The 26,121-nt window shown below is 32.4% G+C and overlaps 3 protein-coding genes across 5 annotated transcripts in view; 2 read left to right on the top strand and 1 right to left on the bottom strand.

Annotated features, from left to right (window-relative positions):
• LOC131843628 (uncharacterized) overlaps nucleotides 1-12,228 on the top strand; it is a 28,292-nt gene extending 16,064 nt beyond the window's left edge. The window contains exons 16-28 of the mRNA XM_059192299.1: nucleotides 1,772-1,864; nucleotides 2,690-2,764; nucleotides 3,589-3,705; nucleotides 4,820-4,978; nucleotides 6,104-6,256; nucleotides 6,626-6,757; nucleotides 6,838-6,903; nucleotides 7,752-7,865; nucleotides 7,944-8,033; nucleotides 8,433-8,549; nucleotides 9,199-9,270; nucleotides 11,082-11,177; nucleotides 11,814-12,228. Of these exons, the coding sequence (XP_059048282.1) occupies nucleotides 1,772-1,864; nucleotides 2,690-2,764; nucleotides 3,589-3,705; nucleotides 4,820-4,978; nucleotides 6,104-6,256; nucleotides 6,626-6,757; nucleotides 6,838-6,903; nucleotides 7,752-7,865; nucleotides 7,944-8,033; nucleotides 8,433-8,549; nucleotides 9,199-9,270; nucleotides 11,082-11,177; nucleotides 11,814-12,100 (1,571 nt within the window). The 3' untranslated portion in view covers nucleotides 12,101-12,228. The remainder of the gene's footprint in view (nucleotides 1-1,771; nucleotides 1,865-2,689; nucleotides 2,765-3,588; nucleotides 3,706-4,819; nucleotides 4,979-6,103; nucleotides 6,257-6,625; nucleotides 6,758-6,837; nucleotides 6,904-7,751; nucleotides 7,866-7,943; nucleotides 8,034-8,432; nucleotides 8,550-9,198; nucleotides 9,271-11,081; nucleotides 11,178-11,813) is intronic.
• A 2,512-nt stretch (nucleotides 12,229-14,740) lies between these two features.
• LOC131843636 (peroxisomal targeting signal 2 receptor) lies at nucleotides 14,741-23,757 on the bottom strand. 2 transcript variants are annotated; one of them, XM_059192309.1, is made up of 8 exons: nucleotides 23,659-23,757; nucleotides 22,469-22,682; nucleotides 18,398-18,580; nucleotides 17,287-17,469; nucleotides 16,897-17,014; nucleotides 16,398-16,482; nucleotides 15,822-15,992; nucleotides 14,741-15,008 (listed from the first exon to the last, which is right to left on the bottom strand). In XM_059192309.1, the coding sequence occupies exons 1-7, from the start codon at nucleotides 23,676-23,678 to the stop codon at nucleotides 15,833-15,835; spliced, it is 963 nt and encodes a 320-aa protein (XP_059048292.1). In that variant the 5' UTR covers nucleotides 23,679-23,757; the 3' UTR covers nucleotides 14,741-15,008; nucleotides 15,822-15,832. The 2 variants fall into 2 exon arrangements, with proteins under 2 accessions (XP_059048292.1, XP_059048293.1); XM_059192310.1 differs by lacking the exon at nucleotides 23,659-23,757 and adding an exon at nucleotides 23,044-23,329.
• Nucleotides 18,547-25,486, top strand: LOC131843635 (arrestin homolog). Of its 2 annotated transcripts, none has more exons than XM_059192308.1 (6): nucleotides 18,547-18,594; nucleotides 23,841-24,047; nucleotides 24,123-24,254; nucleotides 24,331-24,682; nucleotides 24,812-25,006; nucleotides 25,090-25,486. In XM_059192308.1, the coding sequence occupies exons 1-6, from the start codon at nucleotides 18,547-18,549 to the stop codon at nucleotides 25,236-25,238; spliced, it is 1,083 nt and encodes a 360-aa protein (XP_059048291.1). In that variant the 3' UTR covers nucleotides 25,239-25,486. The 2 variants fall into 2 exon arrangements, with proteins under 2 accessions (XP_059048291.1, XP_059048290.1); XM_059192307.1 differs by lacking the exon at nucleotides 18,547-18,594 and adding an exon at nucleotides 23,527-23,763.
• The last annotated feature ends 635 nt before the right edge of the window (nucleotides 25,487-26,121 follow it).

The following is a 26,121-nucleotide window of genomic DNA, read 5'->3' on the forward strand; positions in this document are numbered from 1 at the left end:
TTATACATATGTCGTCGTCCCAATCAAATACCAATACATTATGACACATTAATTTATAAAGTTACTAGAACTTGAGTAAAAAACTAAAGTACTTTTTCTTTACTTTAAGTATTGATTGAAATTCATTTATTTTATTTGCTTTTTCTCCTCCCTATCGGAGGACCCCTTCCCACACACATAATTCAAATGGCCACAGCCGAGGTTCGAATCCCAAGCGGTACCCAAAAACTAATAATTGGTCCATAAGACCTTTCGCGGATTTGGAGTAGCATCTACCTACCTCCTATGCCTATCTACTCGCCCTCTATCGTTCAGTGTAGCTGTAAAACCCAGCAGCGGCCAACAGCACTGGAATCGTTAAAAAAAATGATCTCATGTTGTCTTTCATAAATTACAAAGTTTCAGAATAGTTTATACGTATGATTATTGAACTGCTCTTAGGTTACCTGTGAAAATGGCGGTTAAAACACTGCATAAATATCTCGAACTCAATAGGAATAAAACGTGGCAAGATCCCGTGATTTACTAATTACACGAATAAATAATGACCACGTCAAATTTAAAACAGTATATCTCAGAATAGTTGCGTTCATAAACAGCCAACTTTTTAATATAGACGAACTCATGCCAACTACTTCTAACTTTCTGCATATATTGAAATTGTTTGCAATTGTGTTTAATGCTGCGTAAGAATTGAAAGGCAGGTACGGGTTATATTTCATTCGGTTTGATAAATAATGCTCCCGGCGACGCTGCTTGCATCGCTTACTGTGCATGGCTCCATACATTCACGATACATTTCACATGGAGAATGTACTGTGTAATTTGAATACGGGGGAAACAGCAAACTAAAAATCGTTTGCTGTTTACGATGACATGTAACAAAACAGAGATACATTTTATCGAGAGAATTTTTAGCCGGTAGCAGTAGTTTCTGTATTAGCTATATTTATTTGGACTTTATTAATAATTATTGAAATATTGTACAATAGACGTACTTAATGCTAATAAAGTGAGGGAATTATTAAAGGAATTATTAGTAATCTGGAGTAAAAACCCCATTGCTGGCAACGGACCATGTCAGATTGACGTCTACGCAGTTCCACCTGGAAACCATCATGATAATTCCTGGTGAATTTTCCACGACTGATTAGGTGCCCCGTTAGCGCAGGCGGGTGCACTATTACCTACATGATTTTATTTGTCTATTTTGTTGATATAAGTAAATAGTCATAGATACGACAAAATATTTTATTTTGATAAGTTACATCTCATTCTACATTAATCTCTAAGAAAAATGTATTTCTTAACATTTGAAACAATTTTATTCAAATGAGTAAAATTCTTGGCAAACACAGATGTGTTTAGAGATGCATATGAGGTTTTTGAATGACTTTTATTGTACGTAATCTTCCTTTTGTTAATTTTCTCCCGTTATGTTTTTACTCTGAAGTAAAAATGAAATAAAATACAAAAATGCAACGGTCATTTATTGCATTTTTCTATTTTACTTGACGGCGACAGTGGTCTAGTAGTAACACACCGCCTTACTTCCGATGATCGCTGGTTGGATTCCTTGCACGGCACAAACATTTATATTCATAAATTGTTTTTGACGGTCTGGGTATTTTCTATGTATAATATGTATACAGTTATCTAGTACCCATAACAGAAGCTAGCTTAACTTGGGTCTAGATGACTATGTGTATTGTGCTGAGATGATTATTATTATTATTAAATTAGAAATTCATAGAAAAATAAATATTTCTAGAAAGCAAGTCAGTTGAAATACAAACGCGTAGAGATGTAAAGTCTACCTGTATGTTGACTTCTATGCAGACAATCGTCGACCAACAATACAAAAGTATAATTACATTCATTTTCAACATATTTTTTTATACATTATGTAAACACCATTGCTTTTCAGAATAATATAAATTACTAAGTTCTGTAATCTAGTTTGCTCTATGTATAAGAAAATGTTATTTCCAATCCCTCATTTTAAAATACTAGCTGTGTCCGCGCAGTTCACTCACGTCAAATTTCAATAAAAAATATAGCCTATGTGTTATTCTGATGTATAAGCTATGTTACTGTAAAGTGTCATCAATATCCGTTCAGTAGTTTTTGCGTGAAAAAGTACTTACAAACTTTCGCGATGATAATATTAAGTAATAATTGATGATGATGCATATTAATAAGATATATTTAATTAAAATTAGCATGGAAATTTCTAGAATCCTTTCTATAGATACTTCTTACTTCATCATGGAATCCTGTATCCAAAATTTCGCTAGCCTCAGTCGTAGCTCTTCGTTACTATATCAGTTAGGATAAAGAAAAAAAATATTGTAAACAATTAATAATAATTAATATATCTTTACCATTTTTATCCCGAATGGGGTATTCAGAGATGCCCCTGTCAATTATCGAGTGGTGAACATAAGATTATACAGCAAAATGGCGAACCTGCATTCCCAAGAAGTAATTTGGCTGGATATCGGTATTCGATCATTGGAGAGTTGAGCACACACACACAACGATGTGACTACGAAAGTTGATTATTGTGTCGACTAGGTTTACTTTTGCGTATGTTTTACGATTCGAATGGTAAACAGTGGTAAATTCCTGGACCGTAATACTCTTAAATTTATTATTAATGATTCATAAACGATTTACACTTCCCCAGATCAAGTTGTCTCTTGTGGATGTGCTCGAGTTGGTCACGACATCGAAACCAATACACAATCATATTATTTATCGAGTAAGTTCCGCATATTGATATTTGTTCAACGAAAAACTCTATCAATATCCGTAAAGTAAATTATTAAAGTAAATTATTTTTAATAATTTCTAATTAATATTCTGAATTATATGAGCGGGCTTAACAAACAGATCTATATTAGTGTAGCTACTATTACAGTACGACGGCTTGTATGTGCTAATTTTAATTGATCATAACATCTATTTTCGCTACTATATTATAATGTATTATTTATACATAAAATGTACTTAAAACGGCTAAGAAATAAAAAATAACCCAATTATCTGAAACAAACTTTGTAATAAACATATTTTAGAATTTTTATGACGAACGTGTCTAATAAAATCTGTAACAATAATGGTTGTACAACGCTAAAGTTAAATTACAGCGGCGCCCATACCTAATTATTTACATTTAAACTTTATCCACTTTAAAACATTCTGAAGCTCATTATACTCATGTAATGAATAATATTAATGTAAATTGAATGGACGAAAAACATTACAACCTATTCCGGTTGTACTTCCGAAGAATAATAGTTTCATTTGTAGATAATGATAGTAGTAGTAGTATTGCTGTAATACCATTACTGTATTATATTAGTAATAATATCATACTAAACTTCAATCTAAAATACATTATCGAATATGACAGAAATGCACAATATAATATCTACCTAACTAATAGCATAGCACAGTTTTTCTGCAAATCTCAACATGTTAGTTCGAAACACACTTAAATATTTTGGGAATAAAACAATAAATTTGCAAGTGATCATAAACACCTAATTTATATATGCTGTTTATATTTTTCTTTTATTATAGATCTCAATATAAAGTATTCCACTGAAATGATGCAATGTAAACCAACCCCTGTAAAAGATATATTGACCACCTGTCCCTCAAAGAAAAGTAAGCCATCAAAGACGGAGAATTTTACCAGTAAGTTATATTGAAAAGTTAGTCCTAATTGCTTTCTCATACAACAGTGCAGACCCCTATTAATGAATGAAAGCTTTGCAGCAATTGAATGGGTAGAAAATGAAAGAAATTATCTTGAAAATGAAGGAAAAGCTATTAGATTTTAAACCCTTTCGTTCTGAACGCATTCATAAAAGACATGATATATGAAGTAATTCAACAAACCGAACATCATAACAAATATTGAAAGCTACTTTCAAGTATGGCAAAATGCCAGCATGACCAAAACACATCTATCAATAAATAAAGGCAGCTCGTAACTTTAATCGCGCGGACTCTAGACAAAATAACCCTTTGATATTTGTGGATAATATTCAAATAGGTCACGGTTAATCTCTTTTTTGTATTTGTATAATCCATACCAGTCTGACATTTTACTTTCACGACTTAAATGACTGAAATATATCCGTATGAAATTTGACATGAAGATTCTATACCGAGTACGAACATATGTCATCTGTTGTATCAAAAAATGTAGACACGGTCCTGAGTAACAGATTATCACAGACTTCTCAATTCTCGGATTATACAAAAGCAATTTCGCACTGGTTTATTAATCTGTATTCCACTTTATTTCTTTTAAAATATTATAATCTAGAGCATAACATGTCATTACTCCTTTTCATTTCTATGTAGAAGTTATAATTGTCAAACATAATGTCACTCTAAAAGAAAACTCTATATAAAACGCATTCCTCTAAGTCAGAGTGGTATAGATTAATATTTTTCTTAGGTAGATACAGAAAGGAAGCCTCAGTTTGAAATTATTCAGTATTATTCGATTTCTAAACTCCTTCGGCAAATAATATTTAATTTGTCTTAATCTGTCGATTATGAACTCGTATTATTTGTCCATAAATCGATTGACTTTAAACTGATAAGTCGTTTACACTGTTATAATAAATAATGTAACACATTCATTTATACTTTCTAGCAATACGGAAGCTTGATATGATAGTAAGAAAACACTCTCTTTTGAAATATTCAAACATCCTTCATCTCCCATACCAACTAGTCTGAAGATCGATTTCAAATCTTGTTCTCACATATATATTAATTAATGACTTATTTTCAGGTCAAACTCATGGTGGTCATCTTATTTCATTGTCACATATGACAGGCACTACCAAATCTAGTACCGACATGGACGGACCGGCATTGAGCAATACTGTTCTTTCCAGCGACCTTAACGCTGAGAAATGGATTAGAAGATGTACGGCTAATGACGATAAAGGTATTGTTTCAATAAGTTTTATCTATATGTCACCCAGTGTTTACCATTACCGTGGTTTATTTTTTAAAAACTTTCCTAATTGATGGCAAAGGGACCTAGGAAACTTACATGCTAAAATTTATGTTTATGGAACTATAATTTATATTTATAAGATGATACTTACTGTTAGTAGTAATTTGAGAAATTGTAGAATTTTCCTTATTTCCAAACAGTGGGTAGAGCAGAAAAAGTTGATGCCCTGACATAATATGGTATAACATGACATCACAGTATACCTTTTTTGTATTTGTTACTACATTATTGAAATTCGTTTTATACGAGTATTTACGGAAATTACTATTTTTTCTTACTAATGAATTTAAGGACTCTTTCTATTTAACTTAATTAAATCTAAAGCTTTATTTCGTATTATAAGTTAACAATAAGACGATATTTCCAATTAAAAAGATTATTGCCTATAGATAACGTCTTTGAAAACTTTGAATACAAAGATAAATCTGAAGCTACAATAAACAGAAGCGCCTAACTTTATGTTAATCCTAAAAATCTTCTTGCGCAATTGTACGACTAGATAATATAAAATTGGATTTCATTTATGTTTTTATTTGAGACCCTATTCACGACTACATTCTTAAGTTAGTTATTACTAACTGGTCTTAGTCTCTCTATCTACAACTCAACATAGTCTATATTATAATATCATGCTTGACATAGTTGAAAACTTAAGCTGATGTACAAATATCAAATCAAGTGATTAACCATACCAAAAGTCGTTTAATGCTCACTAAAAATAATACACTAGTCATCTTGGACGACAGATTAAAGATTTAAATCAAATAATTTAGGGTTCTATACATATTTTTCACGTAGTTACATTTATAATCCAAGATCTGAACGCGTCCTCGTCTGATAGAAAATAAATTCGCACCAATTTCTGAACGTATGAGACAATATCTAGAAGCTATATTTCACAGTTGACGTTTGAAATATATCCTGTAAATATATTTCTAGAGTATTTACCGTGTTATGAGCTTTCAAACTCTAACGGCACTGAGTAATGTTTATTTACGAAACTGACCAAAACTCAAACGTTATTACTTAAGAAACTTATTGTATCTTTCGCAGACTATCAATCACTGCTCTATAATGAACAGTCTATATTAAAAACTCTAAAACATAACTTGTTATCTAGTAATAATTCCACCAAATCCAAGTCTACGAAAAGATCACTAAAGACTGATACTTTGAAATCAAGCAAAAGATTTATACCAAAACCAGGTATATATTATACTTTTTTTTATTTTTATTAAACTTTTATTCTTATATTGCTAGAAATAATAAAAGATCTTAGACTACTTAAATGTTCATGCGATAGAAAGTATAGCTATAATCTAAATACACCAAGGACAGAGCACGTTCTGGAGGTCACGGGTTTGATACCGCGGTACAAAAATTGGTATTCATGAGTATGCTTGTTTATATCTGTCTTGGTGTTTTCTAGATATATTATGTATGTATTACAAAAAATCTTAAATATATAAACATTACAATCAGTTGTCTAGTACCCATGACACAAGCTCTGGTTACCTTCAGATGGCGTTGTGTGTATTATCTATGGGATATTATTATTATATACTTTTTTAATAGATACCTCACCACCTTTGCCATTTGCACTATCAACTGATAGTCTAGCTGACGTATTACCAGCAAAAGTTTATGAGAAAACTGAAGACATAGTTACAAAGCAAACGTCTGTTATGGTCGACAAAGTAACATCAGGTATTATAACAATTTTTATAATAGAAATAATGAAATGATAAAAACTGATTCAGCATTGATAAGAATCGATTATATTTCAGATGACAAATCGTTTAGAAATGTAAAAGAATCTATGCTTCAAACATGTCCTGATATTCGTCATGCAGGTATGGATATAGATGAAATGATTTGTTCTAGCAATTTTGACAAATGTCCATTACAAGTAACATTTTAACACAACATTTTGGTGCATGTGTCGAAGTACATACACCTCAGTACATTTCTGATATGATAATGAAAACTTTAAGAAATGAGGATTTTCCTCCCTAAAAGACCGGCAACACATGGCTACATGTGCATTTTTTCTTTTCTTTCTTTCTTCTCATGAACAGGCTATATGGCTTCTTATTCTTATTAAAAGGCATTCGGATCATATTATTTATTTTTTCATTCACTATTTACCAACTACATATTTGGATGTTTCTTCTCTAGCTCCATCCTGTGCATCAAAGTTACAAAATCACGGCTCCAAATTCAGTATCACTTTAAAGTTGGATAGTCGTAAAACTAGATGTGCCGTCACAATAGACATTAGTAACTCGAGAAAAATGAAATAGGTAGGAACTTTACATGTTGCCGTGGTTCGACCATTGAGGTATTATATCTACTAGAAAATCTATTAGAGAAAACGCAAATATTGTGCTCAATTTGCAGTGAACAAGATAAAATGTTATTCCCTTACATATTTTGAATTATTTTGCCCCGTATCTATGAAAGTATCAGTATATCACATATATGAAAGTATCAATATCTAACTATACCGATATCGAAGAATAATAAATAACCTTTTCTTAAATATTTCAAAAAATGGTACTAAAATGACGCTGAATTAAGGTGATATCACCACAATTATTTTGACATAGCTCTAGTATATTAGCATACAATAATACCTCAATGGTTTAAATTTGATGTAGTGTAATGTTTGTGCTTGTTTGTGTAAAATATGTTGTTTCAGCAACGGAGTCAAGAATGAACTATCAGAAATCTGCTAGTGTTTTAACATCAAGATGTTTGCTACCGTCTCCGAAGTCTTGTTGCCACATCCATGCGGATAATCATGGCTCCATTGGTTAGGATTTCATCTTCTTTTAATTTATTATAATAATATTATTTCGCGTTCAGTATTTATTTCTTCTTTTCCTTATAGATTGTATATTCATCTACGACCATCCACGTTGCTTGGTTCATGAAAAAAGACTAGATTCTGCGATACAGAGCCTCTCGCGTTATGACAATGGTTTGTAATTACTAAATTATATCGATTATGGTAATGGAAAGTACATTTAAATTGTGATATACTTAATTCCGTATGTTGTAGGCGATTTCATGTAGGACATTTTAGCCGCTTATGAACATCAAATTTCATATATTATAATATTTTCTCTACCGTCCAGTTCAGTATACAGATTCAATTGAGAAGAATTTTCAAGAAACTCGCTTGTTATTCTTTTCTTTTTTTTAAAGCCAGATTATTTACAATGTTTATTTATATAGATTCTACATATATCTATGTCACATGATAATGTGATGGCCGTAATGTTATTCATGTATATAGGCGACTATTGCTGCTTACCGTTTGCCATCATTGGGCGTGTTTAATATTCCAGTTATAAAATGTTATAATATATGTATCTAGAGAAGGAAGCAGCGATGATTCGTGCCTTAGCGGTGCGTTCCGCAGCCATATTGACGTCGTGGTGCGGCCTGGATTTGTCTATGCACCGTTCACATAACCATCATCGGAAGTCTCAAGGTTTGTTGTACCGGATATAGATAGTGTAAAGGATAACTTTTATAGGACTCCTATCACCATAAATTTAAGTACTAAACTCCGCAGTCAATTTCATAAATTGAAACTAGAATTCTAAGGAACTGAGTCTACTGAAAATTAGAAGGTTGCGGCCCGTACGGTACTGACGTCATCCAGTTCAGTATTAAATTTAGGTACTCAGGTTAATGAGGTTAATTTGTACATAGTCTGCTGTATATGTTGTAATATGTATTTGTGCTTAAAAGGATTTAGCAGAGACATTACAGGGTTCAGAAGCATAATACTTTGGCCCAGCGACGGGAACGCTTGAGAAATACAAGAACATAAGACAATATGCCTATATGGTCTGTTTATATTTATATATATAGGCATCTGTTGCTACTTTGTTTCAACGTCTTTCAGCTTATTTGGTCTATTTCTTCAGTCATTCACTCTTGATAGAGAGGTCGTCGCGGTTTTGCTTATGGTATCTGTTCGTTGTCGTCATTATATGAATCTAGCAATAAACTAGTTTAAATTTAGAATTATTTATTGCTTAAAGTATTTAACTATACAAGTCTAGTGCCTGTACTTTAAACGAGGTGTCTAGGCTCAAAGATAACTTTATATTTTTTCTTTTTCTTATTTACAGCATTGACAGAAGTTACTCAAACCTGCGTCAACAACTATCATGGGACTCTGCCACCACAAATGTATGACAAAGGTAAATAATGTTGTTCAATTTGTTATTTCCGATACATCAAACACAGCTGCGTGGTACAGACAAAGTTTGAAAGTTGTTGAATATCCTGTGGGGAACCATTCGATTTCCTGATAAAATAGGTATTTTGCATAATATGAAAAAGTACCATTGTATCTAGTCTTGCCATAAACATTATTACCAAAGACATGTTATTTATTACTGTAATGTACGTTAGTTTAAATATTCAAAATTAAAGCTTATTCCAAATCATCTGCATTGCAACACAGTCCTTCAGAAGTTGAGGACAGTTATCCATAGAAGCATGCATTCTTTTCATAGAAAATATATTCATTACCAATCTTATGGATTGCTTTAAAGACTCCAAAATGTATTTGACTCTATACCTATTTTGTGTAAAACAACCATAGCGATCTTCATTCAAGTTTGTAAGAGATTTGTACCTACGGACATTGGTCGAAATATTGCACTATGATGTAATTAGGTTAGAGAGCCAAAATTATTCGCACGAGGACATTGCTTTGTTTTGATTCGAGGTTGGCATGCCTCACATATCACATGACAACAATTAATCCACTGCCTATCAAGTAGTTAGTATCGAGTTGTATCATTTATATAACACTATATGTAAATGCGTGTACATACATATATACATCTTCCAATAAAGAAAAGCCTTGTGTCACAGTATTTGTTATCCTTCGAAACGGCTTGACCGTGTATAGGTCAATAGGTCTATTGAGCTATTTTTATGATAGCGATATATCTAAAAAAAATTTAACGGCCTCGGTGGTCTTTGCACATCGCCTTTCTTGGACCTTTCGATTCCTTGCATGGTGCAAACATTTGTATTCTTGAATGTGATCGATTGTAGTGGTCGCCCTGTTATTTAAATTCATTAGGTATTTACAAAAATGTATTTAAGTATTTATATCTAGCTCTGCTTAGCTTGGGACTAGATGAGGCGCTGTGTGGATTGTGTGAGGGTTATTATTATTATTAATTTATATGGCATAACAACCGTTTCCCGGTCATCAATACCGAACTCATATCTGATTGGACGAATGTGAATCAACTTTAATAAGATGTAGTAAAATAAATAAGAGGCCTACTTTACTATATTTCTGGCATGTCGTTTGATCCGTGCATTCATTTTATGATCAGTTTTATATTTATACCACTCGTTGTGTTGCTGAGCCGGATTTCATAAAGCTGGGGAACTTAGTGATAACAGCCTACGGTACCAACTAAACGACCAATATATTTGTAATACATATATAGTGTGTGGTCTAATTTTTTTTTTTAATTGCTTGGCACTATGGTGCATTTGCCAACATCAATGTTTGGGAAACTATAGGATAATGGTCTTATTCAATTATAACATTTATAGTGGATGTTTATAACGTACTCTGTGGATTTGCGAAGTCTGTATTTTGAAACAGATTGTTGATTTATATTATATTTACTATAAAATATAAAAAATATAAAAAAAATTAAAATAACAAAAACGGTAAAAATGTGATGTGGTCGCGTGGGTCAACGAGGCATTACTTATATATAAAATCAGCTGACCTTCGCGAACTTTATTTTTTTATAATATTAGTATATGTTCATGTATTTCAATGGCTCGTGTATTTAATGTAGCCACATGTACCTAATACGCGACTTAACAAAATATATACGTCGAGTTTATTTGACAGATAAGTATCAGCCTGGCTGAATCAAAAATTTTATATTTGAGCACCAACAAATTTATTCTACCTAAAATCTGATTTAAATTAATAACTGTTTTCTAATAATAAATATTGCTTCCTTAGATTCAAGTGAAGATTGCGGGACACAACACTTGATTGATTCGTGTCGATATTTCAGTAATTTATTTGCAAAACACTTCGATAAAGTAAAGAAAAATGGTACGTAATAATCGATAAATGGTTTAGATACGTACTCTTAAGAAATAGATTTTGTACAAAGGTCTGTGTGCGAGATAGGCGACCTATGAATTTCGTCGATTGAAGTCATCAACCAAATTGGTTTATAAGGAGTCTTGGTTGAAGGGTGATATATATATTTTTAATGGATGATAATGGAATGGTACACATATACATTTATTCGGACAGTCAAGCTGCTCTACTAGCACTTCACTTGTACGTTCAATCCGATCTAAACTTATTAGAAACTGTATCTTGCTACTAAATGAAGTAGGACGATCTTGCTACTACTACTGCTAATGAAGTAGGAAGCAGAAATAATATTATACTAATGGTGGCAAACAAGCATACATCCCATCTGATGGTAAATGGTTATCGTAGCCTATGGACGTCTGAAACACCAGAGGTGCGTGTTGCCGATCCTTAAGCAACCTTAATATACCCTTCTTGAAAAACCCCATGTTGTAGTCTCGTGGAAAAACTTCCGTAGGTAGTTCATTCCACAATCTAAGTGTACGCGGGAAAAAGCTCCTCTGAAACCGCACTGTCCGAGAAATACTAAAACTAATTTTATATACTGTGACTACAATAAAATTCATTTCATAATAATTATTGCAGTGACAAAACATCTGGCGCTACCTAACGACCAATACCTGTACCAAATCTCAACGTTCCCGAACATATCTTACACAGAAGCATGCACAATGAAACCCAGCGGTAGAGAAGAGCTCGCCTGTCAGACGCATGGAAGAAGACTTTACCGACCATTGTCATGTTGTGCTTTAACACCGAGCCTAACCAGTCTCACTGGAGGTCGCGATAAGAACCAGCTCAATTCTATTTATCACATGTTAACAGCCATCGAAGGCAGAATTCGCAGGCTAAAACTGAATATATCTGAATAGTTTAGGTAGTTGCCGCTAGGTGTCGCTATTACGGTATTATTTAACGAACCGTTATTTTATTTTTTTATACTTGGCATATCATTTGTAAATATTATTAATTTACTTTTTATTGTAATGAATTAAACAAACAATATTTATTGCAAGTAATTGTTTATTTTAAGCACTGTTATTTTATATGCCAAGTCTAAAAAATAAATGCCTATGTATTCTTAACCGACTTAAAAACTGAGAAGGTTCTATCTATGTTTGTATTTCTTTTGTTTCATCGATATCTTCATCAGTTGTGGACCAGATACATTAATTGCAATCCTAGATAAGTCGTTTCTTATTAGGATGCAGTTTCTCTGGTTTTTTCTATAATTGCATAAGATGCTTTTAGACATTTACCTAATATTAATATACTAACACTGTGACTAAATACTAATTCACATTATATATATATTAATTATAGAAAGAAGTGAGTGGAGTGTTTGGTTAGACAAGAATAAAACAAATGTACTTTTATCCCGTTTTATTTTCATATGACGTAAAGAACTTTATGGGGTACCAACATAATTTTATTATTTTTAATTATCCATTTATACAAGAGGGAATTATATAATTTATACAAAATAGATTGTTTGCTGCAAATCACACATCATTAAACTATTATCAATTTATAAACATATATACTTAAAATTGACTAAATTGAGACCCTACGTATGAACTGCAGCAATGCAAAAAGTTGATATCTAGGTTTCAACAAGGGATTCTTAGAAACCATCGCTCCTAAGAATATCGTTTAATTCTTGTCCCTGACGAGTCTAGGTAGCGAACTTAGAAAAAGGGCGAACATAATATATCTATGCAGGTCGCAGTTGCTACAAATCTATTGCACAGGACAATAGCCCGAAACTTCAATATAAAAAAATCGCCAAAGATTACATACTTATCCACGTTCATAGTTATCTAGCAACGTGGATGACGAACAAAATAAAGAGTAGTTTTAATAAATAAATAAATGATCCTTAAGCTAAGTGACATAGTTGTCATTACCTCTGTAAAAACTAGCTAGATAAACTCTTTCAGTACTCCACACTGATCAGATTTCAGCCTTCAGGTTCAATATATTAAAAATCCTAGTAAATTATTTAAAACTATATAAATAAAGAAATGGAATAGTTACAATATTCATATTATTACACATTTAGTTTCCATTAAACATAAACATTGAACTATATGCTTTTTATAAAGCTGATTAGATAAATCTAACAATAATATAGATACAATATAAACCATCGTAATATACACAAACTATTATTTACAAATATAATATCTTATTACAAACACAAGAAAATACGTTCAATGGCCGTCCATACAATAATAATTATAATTTTTTAAATGCCCTTCGCATTTAAAAAAATAAAATTTTAAAAATTCTGAAATGACGACAATCGTCTTTTAAAATCGATAAGGTTTCATGATGTCCTGGCATTAACAAACATAGGTAGTAAGAAGGTCGATATAAGCGCTATATTATATCATTATTAGATTAAAAGGAGTGAGGTCACATTTTTTCTAAAAGATTTAAATATTAATATTTTGATCTGAAACGCAAAATTGTGCTAAAAATAAAATTAAGTGCTAATAGACCCTCAACTTGAATTCGCTGTGGTTACAATATAAGAATGAAGAAAAAGAATATACCATAAGACGCTATGAACCCTTAACAATACCAAACCACCTGGGTGGTAGACAAAATGCTATATATATATAATATATTAAAGACCCATGCGTCGACGAAGACGCGACCATCAGATGTAAATTATATATATATATATATATATATAACTATACTATATATATATAACTAACTATTTCTTCTTTGTTATATATATATATATATATATATATAACAAAGAAGAACGTTTGTGAACTGGCCATCGACGTCGGAGAGGAAATGTATGAAACATGCAATCAGTCCATACACTTTACAAATACATCAACATTTAAGTACGAACGTTCATATATACAGAAGTACTAAATAAAAAATATACAAAATTGTAACAAAAATGTTTATTCATTTCATTTATAATAACTTTTATTCGCGTTATTTTGATTGGCATATAAAAACTAATAATATTCTATTAATAAATAACGAAATAATAATTTTATATTACATCCCTCATACCCTACTGCCATCAACTTTAACAAAACCTTCAATGACGGTGGTATTAAATGCAATGGAATAAAAAAAAACAATATAAAAAATATGTTTAAATACAAACTCTTCCTTATGCATAAACTTAAATCTCCTACAAACCCATTTGACCTACTGAACTATTTTATACTTTCATATATATATTTTCACGGCTTTTATCTTAAACGAGGCAACTGACGACATCGTGGTGAACTCAACACTTGCTCAAATGCCCACATTCGCTCGGTATAAAAGCATTACGGGAGGACGAAGCTACCGCCGTATTCCGAATCAACTTCGTTTCTTATAGGTGTTCTCATCACAGTTACAGTCAGGGGAGTTAGTTAGGAATAAAAAGTGACACAGAAAGTTTATTAATGCTGAGCAGATTAGAACTTACCGACTTTTCAGTATAAGTCGGTGTAGTAACCACTAGGCCATGACTATCAGTCTGTAAATGGGCTTATTGCACTTTATTTTTATGGATAAGAAGGTTGTAATATAAAAAAATGAGACAATATAAAAAAATTGCATGCCACCGTCAGTGAAGGATATTATCATCCCTGTTTTGATTATAACTATCTTTAACTACGCACCGATTAATTCGTACAAACAAATACGACACCAATTAATTTGGCACTCAAAGTGCATATTGGAACAACATGCATCGCATTATACACAGCCATCATCAGTCAAAGTTTTCGATTGCTTCGAACACTCTGGGAACATCTGAAATGGAAAATATTAGAATAAATACTAACTGACCTAGCAAGCATTGTTTTACAATATAATACGACGATTGATATTTACAAATATCGAAAATTATTAAAGTAATGTCGTTATGAAAAAATAGGGGTTGCTGGTAGATGAGTGAAAACTTAGAATTGTATGTAATGCTAACTGACTCAAGCAACATCGTCTCCATCACAACTGAACATTTATTAGTATATTTTGCCGTATTTACATAATATCTTTTTTAAATTATGGCCTACATACTATTGTGGTGTATAAGCTATATTATTGTAAAGTTTCATTAAAATTTATTTAGTAGTTTTTGCATGAAAGAGTATCCATCCATCCATACTCACAAACTTTCACATTTATTATATTAGTAAGATTTAATGCCAAAACCTCAAAAAAAAATGGAGTGTGAAGTACCATTATCATTTAGAAGTATGAAAAATAGTTTATGTCCTATTCTCAGACCCACAAATTTGATAATAATTGGTAAAGCCGTTTCAGGAGAGTTTGTTACAAACACTATGAAACGGAAATTTATATATTAGAAAATATACTAATACCTATGTATCCTCAAAGGGTTATTGTTATATATCCTTTTAACGGATATTACTGAGCCGAAAGCATTCTTTACCGAGATCCACTTTGTACAGTCTGGTAAAAACTTACGCATTTCTTCAGTCAAGTGTACCTCTTTGGTAAATTTATTTAATATCATAATCATTATCATAGGTTTTATTATGTTTTGGAACAACAGTAACAGCAAATTACAAAGAGGCTCAATCTTCAACAGTAACAACTTACCTAAGCCAGTCTCAAGCTAGTGATCTCGGTGTAAACACATGCACCAACGAATCCCAGCCGCAGTCGGCTATCTGATGTGGCCTCAGTGTATTCCAGTCCAGCCCGTATGTGAACTCAGAGTGATGGCGGATCGTCTCTAGTGGCTCACAACCTCGCTTCAGATCCCATATCCTGGTTGTTAAGAAATAATAATTACTAGTTGTCACCGAGGACAAAAGTGACTGACATTCTGTAAAAATAGACCAGAAGTGGCGATGGGCTGGCCACATGATGCGTGACACAAGAGAAAAATGGAGTAGAGGAACAACAGAGTGGTATCATAGAGACGGAAGAGAAAGAGGGCTAGGCAGTTAATGAAATGAAGAGTTGAAGTCCACTTTGGGCACAAAATGGAAAAGAATTACACATGATAGAAACGGAAGAAATTGACGTCGCTGGAAAAGGTCTAAGCCAAAAGGCACACTGCCATTAGAGATTTATTGTAAATATCTATACTTTAGTTAAAAAGAATTGTATTATAAATTTCGAAATTACGGGCTTTATTATTATTATTATAAATAATTAGTGCTTTCATACCTTGTAGTAAAGTCGTATGACACGGCCGCTATGACGGAGGGCGCGTGTGGTGAAAACTGTACTCGCCTTACTGCGCATTCGCAACCTACAATTATGCAAATTAAAGACGATTTAAAGACAAAACGAAGACGTAGTCTGCGTTGGTATCTGTCTCTCTTCAATTTGATAAAGCAGTTAAATTAGAGACATGATATGTTAGTCCTCTGTAATGTGTCACATGTTACGTGAGTGGAATCATACGTGTCAATAACCTGATGTCAGTAGTGCTGTATATGAGAACAGCACTACGGACGTCATGATGAGCTGTAAGCACGTCTGCTGTTCTATTTACATAAAAAAGTGTATGAATATACTTTTTTATGTATGAGTATGATTTTTATATTTGTCTGGATATTTTTTATAAAAGTATTTAAGTACTTCTAGTTGCCTCTAGTTACAAGATCTGTTTAGATTATGACTGTACTGTATGAAATATCTACAAGAAAATAATTGATATTACCTTTAAGTGTGAACATAGGAGAGGTAAGACGCCGCAAATCCCATCCTTTGACCAGACCATCAGATCCAGATGTCGCTATTGCATGCGTCTCTGTTCTACTCCAATCACATGATAAAACCTGCAAATTATTATAATTTATACTAATATTGTAAAGAGAGACATTTTATGACTTTATATGTAAGTGATAGTAGTATCCTCCTGAACTATTGCACCTTCTTTAAAAAAAAAAAACTTTGAAATTAAATATAAATAATATACACATATTACGTTTCATTTCTTATTTTATAGTTCATCTCTCCTTATACATAAAAAATATAAAACATTTTTTAACTAATGTCATGAAATATACAGATATAACACCTAATACCGTTACAATAAGATTAAAATTACCTCAGCCTCGTGCGCCTTCACAACCGCTGCAGGTCGTGGCTCTGTGCAAGTCCATAACTTAAGGTGGCCGTCTCCTGAGACGGAGGCGAAGGTTGCAGGAGAGTGGGGAGAGAACGCCGCCGTGTAGACCAGTTGAGAATGACCCGCAAATGTATTGAGACAGGCTTCAGATTCAGGGTCCCACTATAAATGATAAACAAATACAATATTATTATAACGATGCTCAGTTTTTAAATGATACTAAAATAGGAAACAAGCTGACGGTACGCTTGATAGGAAGTAATCGTTGACTGCATGAATAGCATCACAGACATGATGCCCATGATACTGCAAGAAATTGCCATGCCTGATGAGTAAGGTACCTCCATTATCATATTTTATTTATAATTCCACTGCTATATCTCACCCAAAGCCAAAATAGCTTACAAAGCAAGCTACTTATCAACAGAAATTGTTGAGACCATACCCACGTAGACGATGGATGTAAAAGGAAAAACGTTAGGCATAAAAAGAGTGTAAGCTGAGACCTGTATTACACCTGAAGCTAAATGCAGGGAATAGAGTCCATATTACATTGAATTACACTATTAGTGACATCAAGATGACAGCTTCAGCCAACCCTAAATAATGGCATAAAAGTAAAGCAACGATGATAGATAAACCACTCTGAGTATTTGTACCTTTTTCAATAATTTCACTGCCATATCACTCTTCAAATCAAAACATATATTACAAGGTAAATTTGGTGTCAGAAACTACAATATTTTTGCAGACCAAACCTTATGATCTGAACGTTAGAATATAGAATTGCAAGTATAGTTTACCAGTGGTGTCCCAGTTGGCGCCGAGAAGGCGTCCGCGCGAGATATAATGTCTGATAGAGACCGGTGGATGAAAATGATATCTCGTGCCCAAATGATAGCATAAAGGTAAAGCAATGATGATTGTAACATAAATAACAACGATTTGTAATAAAGTCTACTCCAATAACACCTTGACCAATTTCACTGCCATATCACTCTTCAACAAATTTCATGTCTGGGACTACAAAATTTTTGCAAATCAAACCTTATCATCAGAACATTAGGAAGCAGAATTGCAGTATAGTTACCAGCTTGACTGTGGTGTCCCAACTGGCGCTGAGGAGGCGTCCACGCGGCCAGTCCACAGAGCAGACCTCGCTGGAATGTCCCCGTAGTACTCGCAGTGGCGCCGCGCACCCTCCTCGCCACACCACCACTGCACCGTCACCGGCGCCGCATGCCACCGCCGCCTCGCTTGTACCCGACCACGTCTGGCGTCATAACAGTAAGCATGCTTAAAACATCCGACTCGAAGGACCAAAAACATATAGGAGGAGTTTTCGCTATTTTTTCAGTAATAAAGATAAAATTATATTTATTTATTACAATTATTTAAAAAAAAGGTATATGATTTATTAAAAATATAAATATGTTGGGAATACTTAGTAACCTTAAATAAGGCATGTTTTTTATGAAAATGTACATTATTTGACATAAATGTTGACTGTACTTTGTAGTGTACTGACATGGAATATTTTACAGTCAACATTCTTGTCAAATGATGACAATGTTAGTATTAACTTTGGCTTTATTTAGTATCTTCCTTCATCAATAAATTAGTCAGAAATAGCCTTTCTATTTCTGACTAATTTATTGATTATTGTTATCTAATTAACAAATCAGACATAAACTTATGACTTTCAGTACCTATAAGTCTGTGTAATATACTATTATGGGATAGTACTAGCAACTTAAATCAATTGGCTAAAAATAGCATATACCTAAGTGATCCTATTAACTACTTGTAAAAGCAAGATTGTACACGTAATATTCAAATAGGGCTTCTTCATATAATTAGTTCAGGTATTAAAAATATTATAATCCTGATTATACTCAGAAATTCCATGTAAAGAAAGTACAATAGATTAAAGCTAAAGATAAGAATGATGTTCAAAGGGATAATTAGTCATAAGGTATGATCACATTTTAAAAACCATGTTAAAAAATTTATTGAAAAAATCCAGTTGAGCTACCAAGTGAAATAGCTTACCAAACTGGCTGGTAGTATTAACAATGCGTGTAGCATTGCCTATATGAATTCAGGTAATTAATAATTAATATAAAATATGATGTTTCTGTGTACTAAATTTCATTGCAACTGGTCGAGTAGTTTCTGCACAAAAGTGTAACAAGCATCGAAACAACCTCAATATCTTTGCCATCTTTACATAGTATAAAACAAAGTGGCCGCTGCTATTTCCTTATATTTTTTAATTTATGCGACGGATTTTAATATTACGTTCAGCTATAGATATTGATTCAAGAGAAAGGTTTACATGTATAATACATGTCTGTTAAAGAATAAAAGCTGGGACTGATCACTACTTTTTATTGTAGTAAGATTAGCAAAGCAATTGTTATATAAACAATAACACAGTGAATGGATAATACATATGAGTGAACTTATAAATATAATTCATTTCTCTACTGGTATAGTGACTGAACAAAATGATTAGGAATTTATTAAAATCACAGACTTGAGTTGTATAAAAGTACAAATCTGATAAGGGTTTGATGTACACACTTTGTACCTACAATGATATCTCTATATTTGTAATATGTTAGCACTGATAGACAGTAATAAAAATAACTACAAATAAATATCTATAAATGGTTGCACTATACCATACTATTATTATAATATTATTACAATACATAATAATAGTTTTAGTAGAGATCAAGCAGCGGTTGTCTTGTGTACCCGCCAATTGAACAGGGCAAAAATCATATTTACATACACCTATTCCAATAACATACTGATAAAATAGCTATTAATAAAAATAACAAGTTACATAAAACGAATTGTTAAAATAAATTTAATTTAGTTATGGTATACTGATGAAATTACACCTTAGGCAATTTTGAATGCAATAAGGTAAAAGCACTAATGCTAGACACATTAAGGACAAACCAAACTTCATTCTCAAAAAAGCAGATGTATTTATCAAAAAACTACAGTTACAATTTTTTTTACTGTTAGAGCAACTTTTACAATTTAACTTTTCCATGTAAGATGTTTTAAAACTGACATATTTTTAACTAAGAATAATATTCTTCTTAGGTTTGTCGTAGACACTAAAAGATGACACCATCAAAAATCAAATCCACCAAAAATAGACATCAATTGGCACTAATAGTAGACATATATAAGATCACTCTAATATTATTTGTTTCATCAAAACAAATCAATAAAAATACTTTAAAATGAATACCGAGCACAGCCTGTGCTTTAAAATTATTAAATTAGCAACAAAATATAATCAAATCAAATAACATAAAAATATAATTGGCAGAAAATCAATATTTAGCCATATTGCTTGTCAAAAGTAATTAGTTTTTGGCGTTTTGGGGGAGGCCTTTTCCCAGAGTGGACGTCTTCCAGGCTGGGATGATGATGATGATGATATTAAGTACTTTAAACTATTCAAAACCTAAACTATTGATACTAGGACCTTATTCCTTTGGGGTTCACGAAGAAAGTAGTCTCGTCCATGTTATAAACTCGCTGAGGTGCATTAAGAATATCTGTATGATTATTACTGTTTAGGTAAGTGACAATTTCTTGAAACCAATTTTTTATTTGAGATATGATTACAGATGCTCTGGAGGCTTTCAAATTTACCTTGTTATAAGGTCAGGGTGACGCTTTAAACAGCTATTGTACCATCTCTTCCTTGGTCTACCGTTCTTGGATTCTATCTTACTATCTTAAGGTCTTGAACTATTTTCTTAACGCTATCTTGTAAGTTATCTTTTCGTATTGGGAACCCTTGTTTGACTATGGCTTTTGCCCATGTTACGAGTATTTTTTTTACGGCTTCGGACACGTAACACCTTCTTCCTATTTTACGTGTAATAGGTCTTTCCCTCGACATTGTTTATCAAAGTTATTCGGGGACTCCGATTTTCTTCTCCGCAGTAGCTGTCGGAACGTCCCGCCTGCATTCTTATATAGCTGCTTCCATATTATCTTCGGAGTATCGAAACATCAGACCCTTTACTGGAGGCATCGTACTCGAACTTTAATTTGAAATTAATGGCTACCTAATAGTTGACACCTAGTATACCCTAATAGTTGACACTGTCTACTTATAGTTAGACTAGTGTAAAATAAACGAAACTCGGATATAAATATTAGTTTTAAAACATAAAGGCTAAATTTGCATTAAAATAAGCTAACAAAATCAGTTCGATGTAACCCTAGTAGAAGACACACATGTCATCTTTTAGGTTTTGTTTGATTTGTGGTACTAATAGTAAACACCACTTAAAATTCATAAAAAAACAAGCCAAAATAACAAGGAAATAGTTCTAATAGATCAATAATTTCATACATTTATAATATCGAAACCAACAATAGCCAATAATCATATATAGATAAGACAAAATCATATGTATTAAAAGTCAGTTGCCTTAAGAAAAACGCTAAGAATTACGGACTTATTATCAACCTGCTCATATTGTTTGTTGTCAACTAACGCCGTTTTGAAATTTGCTTGACAATGTATGCAAGCTTTTGACCACGTATCATAAATGACCCTAGGTATCTTTAATATCAGTAGTGGTGTTACTTAAATGATTAGTTTTCTTAATAAAAACGATTTTTTTCGAAAGTGTCATCTTTTAGTTCAGTGTCGGGCATTAGTGCTTTTACCTTACTTGATTTCATTATCAAGGATGACCATAGTATTATTGAAATAAGTTATTTAAAAAGAAAATACATAGCAAGACAATGACATACTCCAATATATACTAAATTAATAAAAAAAACTTATTTTTTCTATTTGTTAAGTAATATCTAAATTAATGCAATTTGGACAATAAAGAGTTGTTTGTATTAATATACCAAGTACAAATGAAAAACAGCTGATAGAAGAAAATGAAAAAAATCAATTGAAGTATTTCTTTACGCAGCTTTTGATTGAAACTGCGACTTTTAGAATCAATAGAGTATCTTTTTTATTTTTTGGTAGTACATTAGTAATACCATTTATAGTTTTTATATAATTAACTGTTAATAATAAGTGTTCTTTCATGTATTTTATGAAATTAATAATTCTAAAATTAATATAAGTAAAATTAGTTTCAAAAATACATACCACATCAAATAATCCATCACTCCATTCCAATTTTTGCATTTCCAACAATGTACTTCCATCAGGAGCCAACTCGAGAAAGAACAATGTTCCTCCTCCAGCGAGACCATAGTACTGGCTGGTAGCAACTGCAAGGGCATCAGGTCTGGTCCGTGAAAATCGAACACTGTAGCCATGCCGGCCCGGGGTCAGGAAGGTGGGCATGCTAATGGTATAACTGGAAATAATTAACCCTTGAGTACACATTTTGATTCAATAAAAAATAAAACAATATTTGATTTTAATCTTATAACACTGAATTGTAAAGTATTTTAGGTAGATGTATTTCACCATTGTTATTTGCGCCATAATAAATGTAAGGCTAATAAGAAATTATTAAAAAATACATTAGTAAAAAACTGAATATGAACTTGTTCTATCATATACCGATAAAAATTCAACTTATTTTGAAAAATATATTTACACAGCTACTAATTTAATTAGGGTATATTTGCCGACCAAAGGTCTGCGTTAAAATATATTGTACGTTTAATAACAAATATTTTCAATTACACAATGTATCAAAACATGAAACTTACAGTCTCACTTAGCTAAAGAATCTACACATCTTTTTTAATTCAGAATTGTAACATCAGTCTTGTGGTATATAACATAAAGAATTTATATATCGCTTACAAGAATCATATTGGTTTGCTAAATTAATTAGAAGTAGATTATTTTACGAACTACAATAAAAATAACCTAAACAAATAGGTTTTGTCAAAAATCTTGACATACAAAACTTCTGTCGCCAAATGTCATATTCATGACGCATGACGTTTTGTGTCGATTTTCATAAAATGATACTACTAGTGATGTAACACAATATCGATTCAGTGTATTTATGCGTCATAAGATTGTAATCTTATTAGCCCGCCCACGAACAAAATCCTATTAGGTTGTTATTTGTTTTACATGAAACCTCACATGTTACGAGTATATAACTGAGCTTGCCTGAGAATATTCACTTCTGGTGAACGCCTTTCACACTTAGAACCCTTACTAGCTACTAAATAAGTCCTTGTCAATCCGTATTTCGAAATTAAACAGATTTATTAGAATTATCAAAAATGTTGAAATACTTATCCATGGCCTATGTGGTCGCTGTAAAAGTATTTAAAAAGACTACTCCAAATGGAAAAATCACTGTTTACCTTGGCAAACGAGACTTCATTGATCATATGGATTACTGCGATCCCGTTGATGGTGTGGTAGTGGTTGATACTGAATATCTGAAAGGAAGAAAAGTTTATAGTCAGGTATAAATTAATCGCAATATTATAGAAAAAAAGTGCAGTAAATATTAGGATTTGTAAATAATATTATTTTCCTCCAGCTCGTGACTACATACCGCTATGGTAGAGAAGAGGATGAGGTGATGGGAGTGAAGTTTTCCAAGGAAATGGTGATTGGACAAGATCAAGTTGTGCCTATGATCAATTCTAAAATGGAGTTGACAACCGTTCAAGAGAAGCTGTTGAAGAAGCTTGGCCCCAATGCTTATCCTTTTACATTTATTTTCCCCGAAATGGCGCCAAGCTCGGTAAGCTTATTTCTGTTTTTAATATGATTGAAAAATAAATCTAAGTTAATTTAAGTAATCATTATGTATCTATAGGTTACTTTACAACCTGCCGAAGAAGATCAAGGCAAACCAATGGGTGTGGAATATTGTGTCAGAACTTATGTTGCAGAAAATGAAGATCAAAAAAGCCACAAGAGAAGTTCTGTAACATTAGCTATTAAAAAGGTGAGATAAATTGGAACAAAATTCTTAAATGAAGACGTTACGAATGTATTAATAATTTGCTTCTCTTTTTATTTAGTTGCAACATGCTCCTGCTTCCCGAGGTCGCCGTCTTCCTAGCTCACTCGTAAGCAAAGGATTTACTTTCAGCAATGGTAAAATTAATCTGGAAGTGACCCTGGACAGGGAGATCTACTACCATGGCGAGAAGATTGCTGCTAATGTCATTGTTTCGAACAACTCCCGAAAATCAGTTCGCAGCATCCGTTGCATGGTGATTCAGCACGTTGAGATTACTATGATCAATTCTCAATTCAGTCGTCATGTGGCGTCTTTAGAAAGCCGCGAAGGTTGCCCAATCACACCTGGAGCCAGTTTATCGAAATCATTCTATTTAGTTCCTTTGGCGCGCAGCAATAAGGACACTCGTGGTTAGTACTCAGTGAAACAAATTCCTATTTACTTATTTAACTAAACATTAAACAAGTGCTAATATCATTTAAATTTAGGAATTCCTAAGAAATATACTATCTATATGTATGTGGTTATTGTGTTTATAGGTGTGGCGCTAGACGGTCACTTGAAGGAAGATGATGTTAATTTAGCCAGCTCTACATTGGTGGCTGAAGGGAAATGTCCAGCTGACGCTATTGGTATCGTAGTATCTTATACAGTTCGCGTTAAATTGAACTGTGGAACTCTTGGAGGCGAACTTGTTACAGATGTACCATTTAAATTGTTGCATCCCGCTGAAGGTAATAAACTTAAAACATAGAAATTGTGTAACTTCACGATAAACCTCAGAAACTAAAATAAATTATTCATATTGTTATTCTAGGCACCGTTGAACGTCAGCGCTTCAATGCAATGAAGAAAATGCAATCTATTGAACGACACCGTTACGAAAATTCTCTGTATGTCAACGAAGAGGAGGACAACATCGTATTCGAAGATTTTGCACGGCTCAGAATGAACGAACCCGAATAAAAACTTATGAGATTCAATCTCTTGAAAACCAAGTCTTCAGAAGAAACGAAAAATATAGAAAAATTAAGAAGATAAAAAATGGAAAAATACGAAAAATTATATAAATAAAAACAATTGCATATGAGAAAGGTAACTCGATAAATATTTTAAACCTCATTTCCCGATTATTTGAAGATTAACAATTAGATAAAATTGTCACTTTTATTAACATTATTTATTACACACATATATTATCCAAATGTATCATTTTCTCATATAATCTATTGTACTCATATCACATTTTATTTATTATAATTATTGAATATTTAAGTCATAAAATTAATAAAATAAATATATCATGAACATTATGTACAATAAATATTGAACATTTATGTAAAATAATAACTTACCTTATTGTAGTAAAATTGTAACTTAAAATATAAACATCACCGGATTTAATTGTTTTACTTCTTCGTATGTACACCCTTGATCTTAACTCTAGAACGACTTCTGCGTTACTGACATCACTACATTTGATAAATAGTGAGGAGCCGTGATTTTGATTTGCATACATCATTGTAAGGAATGAAATGTAGATAAAGAAAGGGATTTTAATCCCGCCCCATTCTATGCACCCTTTTTAGATATCTTACCATAGCCCCACGATTATATAATAAGGTGTTGTTGTTGTGACCACATGAAAAAAAGGATTAAGCTTTTTTTAAAAAGACATCGTTCAATTCAATTGAATGATATATTTTTTATCGATCACTTACGGAGTAGGCAACATTCTAAAGTCAAATTTCTCAACCGCGAGCCAAATCGATTACGTATGATATATTCAAGTAACAACTTCGTAAATTTTTATAATCGATCTCATGCTAATCCGCCTATTCTGGGTCTA

This window comes from Achroia grisella, unplaced genomic scaffold (genome assembly GCF_030625045.1).
Source record: "Achroia grisella isolate CSIRO2021 unplaced genomic scaffold, CSIRO_AGI_Agris_v1 utg327, whole genome shotgun sequence".
Classification (NCBI taxonomy): domain Eukaryota; kingdom Metazoa; phylum Arthropoda; class Insecta; order Lepidoptera; family Pyralidae; genus Achroia; species Achroia grisella.

What these genes read in the sequence shown, in the direction of transcription:
- LOC131843635 (XM_059192307.1), top strand. Translation starts at nt 23,575, where the DNA reads ATGTTGAAATACTTATCCATGGCCTATGTGGTCGCTGTAAAAGTATTT. An exon ending in CCGAAATGGCGCCAAGCTCG is followed by an intron (nt 24,048 to 24,122) that starts GTAAGCTTATTT and finishes ATGTATCTATAG; the next exon opens with GTTACTTTACAACCTGCCGA. An exon ending in CAGCAATAAGGACACTCGTG is followed by an intron (nt 24,683 to 24,811) that starts GTTAGTACTCAG and finishes TTGTGTTTATAG; the next exon opens with GTGTGGCGCTAGACGGTCAC.
- LOC131843636 (XM_059192309.1), bottom strand. Translation starts at nt 23,678, where the DNA reads ATGAAGTCTCGTTTGCCAAG. An exon ending in GTGATGGATTATTTGATGTG is followed by an intron (nt 18,581 to 22,468) that starts GTATGTATTTTT and finishes TTATGACGCCAG; the next exon opens with ACGTGGTCGGGTACAAGCGA. An exon ending in TCCTATGTTCACACTTAAAG is followed by an intron (nt 16,483 to 16,896) that starts GTAATATCAATT and finishes GCATAATTGTAG; the next exon opens with GTTGCGAATGCGCAGTAAGG.